Raw genomic sequence first — 11,653 nt, 5'->3', positions numbered from 1 at the left:
TTTAAAAATCTTTTAGTGTGTACCCAGCATAACTGTCATACATGGGTTCATAACAGCGTTGTGAAGCGCTATGTTAGCACATTGTGAAGGGTGATATAAGTGCGTTGTGAAACTCGCATGAGAAACACGCTTATATAATGCTTATTAACGTGCTGAAACTTACATTAACTCAAACATGCATATGATAGTCTATAAGGAAGTGAAGGTTTATTTTTTTTTCTTACACATCTATCGTTTCACTTAAGAAGACATTGATTAATCCACTAGGATTATATGGATCACTGTTGTGATCCTTTGTGTGTTTTTTTAAGTGTCAACTTTAGGGTTTCAACCCACTTGCTATATATGGACTCAAAGAGACTGATTATTTTTCTAGAAATCTTCAACTGTCTTCATCTTAAAAAACAAAGTCATATACATCTGGGACAGCATGAGGGTGAGTAAACAGTGAGAGAATTTTAATTTTTTTTTTTTTTTTTTGAGATGGATATAAATCAATGCACTTATCAAATCTGTTGCTTATCTCTGCCTCTTGAAGGGATGTAGTTAACCCAACTGACTTTTCTGCCTGTGAAACATGAGGTCTGGAAATTCTTCACTAAATTACTTCCAGTATAGACCTTTACTTGTATGTACAAGGATGTCTTGACCCTTACTTGGTGTTCGTCCAGATATAGTGGGTCTGGCTTTACTTGCATGGGCTCTCCGGACTTCCGTCTTGATGGTAGTTTTCACCTGTCCATCAGACCCACCAAAATGATCAATAAAGAGTTTCTTCGGTTTCCTTCCTCGACGAGGTTTTTCTTGCCTTAAGTAATCTGGAGTGCCAGGTTTTTGATCGTATTTTGGATCTAGCTGGGCAGGTGGAGTTTTATCTACTGATTCACCACAGACGGTGGATTTAATAGAAATATTATCTGACTCAACCGACACTTCACTGTTTATATATGTCAGCGCGCGACCTGGCGTTCCCGTTGGCCCGTGTATCACACGCTTCCCGCCACTTAGCTGTTTTTTCCTTGCAAAGCACAAAGCTAACCGCAAACGGTAAAAAAAATCTTTTTTATGTTCGGACAATCTTTTCAGCGCTTTTTTGGACGCTGACTGACTCCTTGTACAGGTAACTTGAGCTTTAGTGATTCCACCTCCACAGTTACTAAAGCCACTGACTCTGGATGGGAAAGTACCTTGATTATAACGCCCTCGGCAGTCATGTTCAGCATGAGCGTCTTGTTTGGAGCTCGCCTGCCCGTCAAAATTGGACGGTGGTACGGGGTCGGCAGTGGCAGTGACGCAGATTTCCTGGGCGTTTCGCTCTGAGGAAACGAAATCTGCTGCCTCCGGAGCTGGAGAGCTGTCTTGGCCTTTTACCTGTATGCCACGATCGGCAAGTGGATTTAAACCAGACACAGTTTTAGGTCCAGTCCATCGCCGTTTATTTGGTTCTAATTTGTTATTTTGCTTAAACGAATCCCTGTTTAATTTGATCCTCGAAACGCCGTTGCATGGAAGCATTACTACAGCCAACTGCGAATAACTAAGGTTAACAAAAAAACGTGCATTTGTGTGCTAACTAAACTTGTCACGCATAAATGAACTCAAATCTTTATATCCTCAATGCAGTTAAAAATCAGCATATTACAATTTATTCTGAGCTCAACTTGTTGATTTAAGGCACACGGGGACTGTTCGCATTAATTTCGCTGTTTCCAGCTAGACGTGCATTAATCGCGATAAAGCTGGTACAGACCAAAAGGCCAAGCGGTTATTAACAGATGCACGTCAAAACCTGTTTTTTAAAGACAATATTAATGAAATGCATGTTCCTCAATACCTGTCCGTGTCACTGTGCGATTATTACTAAAACAATAAAAACACCCTCCCACTTCCAATTCCAACTTAAGACATGCGCAATTGATGTTAGAGTGTTCGATGAATACTGCCGCCGCGTGGTTTAGTGCTGCTCAGGCAAACCATCGCTGTGGCAAGATATATTTGCCAGTTAACTGTAAACTTCATAAAGACTTTGAGATTTATTTTTTAAGCATGTTTTGTTTGGGATTTTCACTTTTGAAAATGTTTGTTTTCTTTGTTATTTAATTATTTTGCTTTCAAAATATTTTATCCACAAATGTAAGACTATAAAAGTTATCCCCCATTTTTCTCACTTTCAAAAAAGATGTTTGGATTATTTTTTTCCACCTCCTGTAAAAAAAACAAAAACAAAACTCATTATGTATGCGCACACTTTTTTTGTTATATGTAAGTGTTCTATTTCTTTCTTTCTTTCTTTCTTTCTTACCCTTTTCTGGATTCAAATGTTATGTAATGTTTGGCCATCCCTGAACCCCTGACTTTTCCTATTGGCTTATGGTTTATTCACCTTTGTGTACTGTAAGCAATTGTTAGAATAATTAATTTAAAAAAATCGCTGTCTTACAAATCATCCCCTATACCCTCATTCACTCTTCCCTACATTGCTCCACTAATATAGACCACTTGAAAGAGTGAATGAAAACGAGAGAGTGAATTTGGACACATTTTGTTAAATGAATACAAACTCTACATTTCAAAATGCTAAAACCATTTTTCTACATATACTAAGTCTATCAAAACGCAGCAAACCTGATTTAAAATCGAGTCATTCTGTCAAAACACTAGCACTAGTTTTCTATCCAACATGAACATATAGTCAATCAATGAGTCAAAATACTAACAGTTGATGGCATTACGAAAACTGCATTACTTGTCGTGTTTCAGTTCTACCTGCAGAAAATATGAAATCCATTGTTTTTATAATTCAGTTTCCTTTTACTGCAGTAAAAGTACAATGCTTACATGTAAGCCATTCTACATTTTTGGTGGGGTGTTGAATGTGTGCATTCTTGGCAACATACTATCTTGGTAACATACTATCTAAAAGTAAATGGGGCATTACTTTATAGAATGTATAGTAGAAAAGAAGAAGAAAGTAACAGAATTACTCAGGGCAGCCACTGATCAAATAGGTCCCCTATGTAGAACTTCAGTTGCCCCCTTGGTTGAAATTGCTTTCTGGGGGTGGGGTGGAGTGCTGATGATGCCCCCACAGAGGGTGGGATGGTGTCCCCTTGGTAGTTAGTGCCCTATGCAGACCACATTCTGGAACAATGGTACTGGAATTGCTGTAGTAAAAGCTTTACATTAATCTTTTACTGAAATGAAAACATGAAATTGCTGACATTGATCAACAACAAATCCAACATAAATGGCCGTTGTTTACTAAGGAAGCTTTTTTTCCTTGAAAAAGTAGGCTGCGAGTTAGAGAATTTTTGCTTACGAATAAAAAAATTTCCAAACAAAATAAAAAAATTAACATGTAATTCATTGGAGTATTAGATGCACCCTTATAGTAACAAATTATATCTTTTAACTGAAAGGACTGTTAGAAATGTTAGAGAATCAAGGTGCTTACCTTTATGAAGATATATACTATTCCAAAAGTTTTGAGTTTTTTCACATTGGAAAAATAAATGGATCAGCGTTTCATCCTTATTCCCACAAAATGAGCAAGAACTGTCAACCTCCATATATTTTGCCACAGTATCATTCACAGGATATATTTTATGTAATATCTTAAAATGAACTTCTTTGGTCTTATTTGGAATGCAGTATTTATGAGGTAACAGCCAGGCTTCCTTCCAGTCTATAAATTCAATAAGAGATGCCCAATAAAATTTGCCTTTAGGAATGTTGCACTTTTTATTTTGAAGAATTTGTCGAATATGCTTATTATTACATTTTTTTGCATCTAAGATCAAATCAGGTTCTTTTGTGTCACTCTTACTAAAAGTTAGATGACATTTAACAAGTTGAGTTAGATTGGAAGGAACCACTTTAAGCACTGTGCTTAGTAATACAAGACAACTGCCGTTACAGCACAGCAAATTGAAACTTTGAACATCAGCTTGTTACTGAGGTGACTACTCAGTAACAAGCTGATGTTCAAAGTTTCAATTTGCTGTGCTGTAACGGCAGTTGTCTTGTCAGTAGTTGAAATTTTCTGGAATATCTCATTGTGAAAATCATGAATGGCTGCGAAAATTTCAGTGTCATCACGCTCACTATACTTTCTCTTAGACTTTTTCAGGCTGGGTTTTATGGGGGTGTCGGGAAGAGGGGTAGCTAGGAGGTCACAAATTTTGGGTTGAGAGTCAAACCACTTGTTCGTTGTCTCTTCACTCTTCGATGTGTTTTGGTTCTCGGATGAAAAGGTACATGCACTTTGAATAGGATCCATCTGTGACTCAGGTGTACTCACACGGTAGCAACTGGAGCTTGTTTGTTTTTTCTTCTGCCCATAAATTTGGCTCAAAATGAGAGATTAATCAACAATCGCGTTTATTTGTTCATTCATATAAAATATGTGAACTATGTTATTTGTAATACCGTCCAAACTAAAAACTTTCCCGACGACACTTCAGAAACACCACCTATCTTGCTGCCATCTTGGCTCTCCGTTCAGACTCTAAGCTTTTGAATGACACCTATTTTGTGATGATTTAGGCAGGAGTTTTGAAAAATATGATTATTAATTTTTTTGTAGCTAGGTGGTGCACTCCATTTTAGAGGGATGGCTCAGCACTCGTTAAGAGTTGAACAAAATGGTTGGATGCATTAAAGACCTGAGTTTCTAAGCTTTAAAATGATACCTACTGTATTTTGTGTTATTCCTGTCAGTGGTTGCTTAGTAATTTGATTATCCGCAGGACACTTCAGGCTTAAGGGGTTAAGCATTTTAGAAATGTGTTATTTGAATGCATTTTGTGTGAAAATGATATGAATTCTGTTAATGGTATGGTCACAACAGACGGATGTTGTGCTAATTGTGTTTAGAGTTTTGAAAATGTGACTACAGATTGGACAAAAGTATGTTAGCAAATGAAAGATCTTTTCAAATACCAATTTTCAGTTTTTCAATTGATAGACCTTTATCACACTTCCTATATCCGGTAAGTGAGGCAGTGTATCGCTACTTCCGGTCCCATTGCAGCGCAATCAATACTAATGTTTACTACGGTTTATGGTGTTACTGCAGCATATCCAGCTGCTCTAATTCTAAACAATGGCACCCTTACCTCAGTCAGATTTCCCGACACTAAAAGAATTGAGGGAAGCATGGGTAAGACAAATACGGTGGGATAAAGGTCCTTTCTTCTAAAATAATAAGCGGGAGTATGTTCGTGTGTAGTATGCATTTCGAAACTGAGGATGTTTAGGCTTACATCTCATATCTTCAACTTGCTGAAATGTTCCCTTCCAAATGTGCATTCGGAATAATAAATACATATATTTCTTAACTAACCTGCAGCAGTCCAGACTGTCTTCTCATGTACAGTGTTTTTCTCTTACTTGGTCATATTTCATACCTGAATTTACACGAATTTACATTTTTAGATGAATTTCCTCGCTAGAGAAGTGTTCAGTTCTTCTGCTTGCAAATTCCGCGGTGTAAATAGCGAATACACCATGGCGTGAGCACAACTGGCTTTTAAAGGAAATGGGATATGAGACTTTGATTGGTCTATTTCACGTTACGGCCAAAACACACCCATTACTCATTAAGAGAATAGGGACAACCCTTTTAGACCATGCGCCATGTGCGATGACCATTTTTCCCGTCGTTAAACTAGCAAAAGTGGATTCGGACACGCCATCGTGTAACTGCCATTAGAAGCTCCAGTTGCTAGCGTTCTCAGACTTGCACTCATGACTGCGCATCGGCTGGTCTATGAAAAACAAGCTTTTTTTAAACGCTATTTGAACATAAGAAACTAGTTGTTTGAGACTGTTATTAGATTTCAATGGTGTTTTCAAATATGAAATTTATTAATAAGCTTAGTGAACAGTTTGAAGAATTTGATGTTTCCCCATTCAAAAAGTTAAGAGCTGCACTTGGACAAGACTTGGATGCCCAAGAGGCATTTCAAAGATGGCCGCCGAGAGAAATGACTTGTCTTAAAGGGACTTTGGGATTATCTAACTGTTGAGTGCAAAGCCACTTGAAGGCAAGCCTGAAACCGTATGCCTGCTAACGCTGCGGTATGCAGGGAAGGAGACAAGAAGCCTTTTTTTGAATGGATGTCATTGGAGGAGAGGCCTCACTACACGTAACAAACCATTTTTTGTGAGGAAATTGCTTATTATTTAATGAATCAACAGCCCATTGGCTAATCTTGAACATGTTTGCTCTTAAACATTTGTTTTGAATTAATCTATTTTTTAGAGTTTAAAACAAATTTTTTTTTTTTATAATTATATGTTTTTTTAAGAGAAGTGATGGACAATTGTGCGGCAGGTATGGTACAGTGTACAGCACTTCTCATTCATTCCTATGGTATCCACAAACAGTGATTGACTGTCGCAAAACTCGAAATTCAACGATGTCAATGCTGTAATGTGGTTTGTTATCAAGACACCAAAGGTACGTTTTCCAAAGGTAGAGCCACGGACCCTCATATCTCCCAATAATAAGACCATCTGTGCGTCTGAAATCATGTACTGTCTGAGTAGGTACATTTGAACTTCTCGACTGTTAAAAAGTATGTTCTATATAGTATGAATGTGTGTAGTAGTATAAATATAATATATGGACGTACTACATCCACCATGTTATCATTATCACGTGACCTACCAGCATCAGTTGCGTCGCTTCTCTTCCATTCATAAATCCTCTACCGTGGCCTCATGGGATAGTAAAGTGTCCATCAAATGCACACTTCAGAATCATAGCGACATTTAATTAATAATAAGTTGCTTTCAAACATAGGGACACACATCCCGGAGTTAATTGTTAGAACAACCATTAGACTTTTCCATATGTTCAATATCTGCCTCGTGGCCTGTTGTATCTATTTATATTTATTATAATAAGTTTATTTTTTTAATATATAGATTTATTTTTACAATTTATTTAAATACATATTGTAAATACAGTTGTTTTGATAACTCAACACATTTTTTTCTATTTGCATAGGATTGACAGTTCAGCAGTGTCCTTTGCAATTATTGCAATTTTAAAAAGAATATAGACACTATTTAGATTGGTGGCCTAAAAAAAGTAAAAAAAAAAAAAAGAAAAAAAAAAGTGAAACCAGCAGGGGTATGTGCCACTACAATTCACACTTACCAATCAGATATTTCATATTGTAAACTACCATGACAGAAAATGCCACAAACCATTATAAAGTAACACCTACAGTACCATTCTGAAATGCATTATGAAAACTGGCACTAACTATTCAGATGTGTGCTGGACCTTGACACTGGCTCTTCACAATGTAGAGTAATGTACTGTAGGTCTGTAGATATTATATTAAACTGGATGTATATACAGTAAGTCAAATACTTAAAAAAATACTTACAAATCAAAACATTCAGTCATCTCCTGAAAGAATGCATGTTCACACTGTGGCCATAGATGAGACCCACTAACCACACATTAAATTATAGGCCTATCTATTTATTTAGATCAATATCAGACTCTGTTTACTTGTTTTTGTCTTTGCTGCCATCTTACTCACAAACAAATAACAAATACACCAGCTGCATGTGCATCTTCCTCAACTGTCTTAAGTTTTGGTTTACCTTTCGCTGGACAATATTACACTTATACTGACACCTACTAGCGTGCATGCAGCATCATGCAAAAATAAAGGTTTACAGTAACGGATGTGGTATTCGTAGTGACCCTGGTAGATTTATTTAGTGTGCTTCCTGGAATGGGCAGTAACAGTTTGCGTGATAAACAACAACATAGTAGCACGGGTATTACACAATATTAAGTGGCACATGGCACTCAAATACAGATGTGCCACAAAATGACAAAATGTTTGAAAAATATTACCAATTTGAAAATTATGTTTAATTGATGCTAAGCTATTTCTTGAATTCTGACTTATTTACACTGTTAAAGAGTTGGATTCTCTTGCCAAAGTTTCAAAAAAATGAGTTGGACATATGACGGAGTATTTCTGTGCCAAAAATGTTAGAGAATTTTTTTTATTTTTTTTAATTTATTTTTATTCCTTTACTGAACAACATTATAATTGAAGGCTGTTGTTGGATGGATCAAATTAAAATGCTTGCTTTTTAATGCATTTGACGGAGTTGACTCAAATTAAGTTCCGAAGTGAATAAATGTACATTTAAAAAAAAAACAAAAAAAAAAACACATTTTCAAAAAAACCTGTTCCCTTCATTAGCTGAGACCTTTGTCTATGAACATATCAGTTTTAAAATAATGTGTTATTAAATAATTAAAACTAACTTCTAAAACATGATTTGTGCCTTATCTCAAGAATCAGTGAGCTGTTTTACTCTCTATTCATTTTCTATAATTGCAGGTTTTGCAAAAAATAAATAAATGCATAAATAGGACTAAATACTAATTGTAAAAGTACAATTTGAATTCCTGATTTGAGTTTAGCAATAAACATTTTATTTATTTATTTTATTTCTAGCAATACATAGTACTTCACTTTGCAGTATTTAAAAGAAAACAATCTCTTTGGTTACAATTTCACTTCATGTGAAGACAAGTGACAGACAGTTTATCTTATTTTACAACACATTCTTTACATGTACAAAAAGCATGTTTGTGCAATGCTAGAGCACAGTGGAAACCGCATATAAAGTCAACTCATTCATGTTGGTCTGAGCTTCATACTCTTAAAAACTCTTTAACACCATCAGTGTTACAAGCTAATGAACGTATGACAGTTCATGGGGTTCTTCTATACAATTTCATCATTACAATACAATGATGAAATAGTATAGAATATTACACAATAGTATAGAATAATATACAATATTGTGGTGTCTGTCAGGAGTTGTAAAACAATGAGGTACACACGAAGCACACTGTAAAACTGTCTCGTGTGGTGCCTGACAGCATTTACGGAATGCGTGGCATTCTGCTATTATTTTATAAAACAGATTCCGGCCCTTGATTCTGATTGGTTGAGCCGCGTTCGAAGCCGTTGTAAAATTCCTGAAAACATACAGCATTACATGTATCACTATGCCAGTGTGTATGTTACTGCATCTGTCTTAGCAACCAACTCTTAGCAACATAAACATTTGTTTGTTCTCAACTGATTTTGTTAATTTAAGCTTACTGCATTATGTAGAAGAGTATTGTGAGAAAGATATCGAGTGGCCGAGTGTATTACCTGCATTCAGATTTAACATTTTCCTTCAGGTCAGTCCTATGTTCATAATAAAAAATCTCTATGATTATCCGCTGCGATCTTATCCTTTTAACATTGAATGGATTCTCCCGTGCCCTGCTGAGAATGACAGCGCTAGTCAAAGCATTTGTCATTTGTGTCTTGTTCCGTGTTCACAACAAGTTTCAATATAAAAGTCTTTGCAACTGAGTGACTCGCTCATAAAGACAATCTTTGCCGCCATTTAATGGTGTAAAAAATGTAACTTCTGTTACTGTTCACGGTCAAGGACTAATTTTTCCAGCGGAAGGAAGGCTTTTAATGATTTAACATCATGAAAGTTGCATTGATACATATTTTTTGGCTTTAATATTTGTATTGTGAGGTAACCATTTTTATAAAAGCAATAAGCCCGGTGAAGCCGTGGTTTAAGGTGAATTTATAACAGCTAAGGGCCTAACAACGCCCCTTAGCTGTTATAAATTCACTCATATAAATTTAGTGTAAACCACGGCTTCTTGGGGCTTATTGCTTTATTTTTACATGAAGTAGGCTTTCGATGCATCCTCAACATCCTTATACGTCGTACCTGTGTTCAGGGTTTCCAACGTAGTGACTTTGTTGTTAGATTTAGCAACTTTTCAGACCCCTTCAGCAACCCCTTCAGACACCTATAGCAACAAATTTAGCAACTTTTTGGACAAACCTTAGCAACATTCCAAATGTCGCCAGTACTGTTCTGCAAGCGCAGGGTCTTTCTCACTGCAGTCACACCTCTTTTTGTGTTTACTCTGTTCAGTGAGTGGCTGAGAGGAGCAGCAGCACAATCCGTTGACCGCACGGCAGCTGATGTAGATATGAATGAAGTATCTGCACAGATTGTGCACAAAGGGTTACCATGGACCAATCACTTATCTGCTTCTCCTTTGTTTTATATTTAAAGAATTTAAATTGACCGGTTTGTTTTTTCTTCTTTTTGTGTGCTATATTGTGTGCACTCTATCACAGGGCTTTAGTTCATTCCATTTTCTGAACTATGATTTCAGATCATTTATTTAGAGACTGTATGCACATGGTACATATTTAGACACAATAATAAACTTTAAACTGTAAACTAAAAAAATAAACTAAAAATGTAATCTCTCACTGTATCATACTAGTTCTGTTGTCTGACAGAACATATGTAAATGAGAACAGCTTTACTGGACATTCAACTATATATTATGTTAAAATACACTATGTGAGCAAGGATTAGGAGATAAAACAGACGTGAAGTGTCGACATTAGGTGGAATGCAAATAATACGTGATGATGTCACAAATATGGGGGGGGGTTCCACTAACTATCAATTCAAGTAATATTCAAGTAATATGCCCCCCATCCATCCCTTATCTTTTTATTATTTCTTATCCCTCCTGTTACCCTCAAATCTAGCAACATTTTTCCCCACTGGGGTCAACTTGACCACAGCAATTTAAACCTCCAGAATATGATTTTATTTACAAAGGTTTATGTGTCAGGTACTTTGTTTTTTTTATTGACTACTCAAATAGCTCTTTAAATAAAACAATATCCCCACCCCCCACCGCTGCCCCTTATACATCAGGAATACCTATTGCTCATCTTTGGACAAATTTGCAAATCATCATACAATTTCATGACTGACATAAAATTGGAAAAAAAAGAGATGTTAATGGCTTTATGTTGTTATATTATATTTACTATCAAGGGTAATAACATGCATTATGTTTGGGGTCACTCCCTTGGCACTGCCCCACTCATAGATGGTCTCAGGATGCTTTACTGTTGGCACGACACAGGACTCATGGTAGCGTTCACCTTTTTTCATTGGACAATTAATTTTCCAGATGTCTCAAACAGTCAGAAAGGGGTCTTCATCAGAGAAAATAACTTTGTAACAGTCTTCTGCTGTCCAATCCTTGTACTTCTTGCAGAATTCCAGTCTATCCTTGATGTTTTTCTTGGAGAAAAGTGGCTTCTTTGCTGACCTTTTTTACACCAAGCCACTGTCCAAAAGTCTTGGCCTTACAGATGCACTCAGACACACCTGCTGCCAATATTGAGCAGCTCTGCACATGATTCAGTAGTGACTCTTCAGGAGGTGACAGTCCTGCCGCTTGCTGGACACTCTGGGATGTTCTGAAGCCTTCTTCATTGCAGCTGAATTTCTCACCTTGAAGTTCTTGATGATCCAGTAAATGGTTCTTTCAAGTGCAATATTCTTTGCATCAAAATTGCCTCACATGTAAGGAAATTGCTGCAAAGTGATGATGGCTGCATGTTTTTCTTTAGAGGTAACCATTGATGACACAAGAACACAATGATTGGAAACACTTCTTCCTCCTGACTAGAACTTGTTCACACTTTCCCATGTGCTGATGATATGATTAGTGAAATGATACTGGCTGGTCACTTTGTGTATC

At 36.5% G+C, this 11,653-nt stretch overlaps 1 protein-coding gene across 2 annotated transcripts in view; it reads right to left on the bottom strand.

Moving 5' to 3' along the window:
- topaz1 (testis and ovary specific TOPAZ 1) overlaps positions 1 to 1,872 on the bottom strand; it is a 38,636-nt gene extending 36,764 nt beyond the window's left edge. Inside the window, exon 1 of one of the 2 annotated variants that reach the window (XM_051873786.1) lies at positions 657 to 1,872. In XM_051873786.1, the coding sequence (XP_051729746.1) occupies positions 657 to 1,515 (859 nt within the window). In that variant the 5' untranslated portion in view covers positions 1,516 to 1,872. The remainder of the gene's footprint in view (positions 1 to 656) is intronic. The other variant, XM_051873787.1, reaches the window with a different exon arrangement.
- Between the last annotated feature and the right edge of the window lie 9,781 nt (positions 1,873 to 11,653).

The sequence above is a fragment of the Ctenopharyngodon idella genome, chromosome 19 (assembly GCF_019924925.1).
Source record: "Ctenopharyngodon idella isolate HZGC_01 chromosome 19, HZGC01, whole genome shotgun sequence".
NCBI lineage: Eukaryota > Metazoa > Chordata > Actinopteri > Cypriniformes > Xenocyprididae > Ctenopharyngodon > Ctenopharyngodon idella.
Note: the sequence above shows the minus strand (reverse complement) of the source record. Positions and strands in the feature narration are given on the sequence as shown.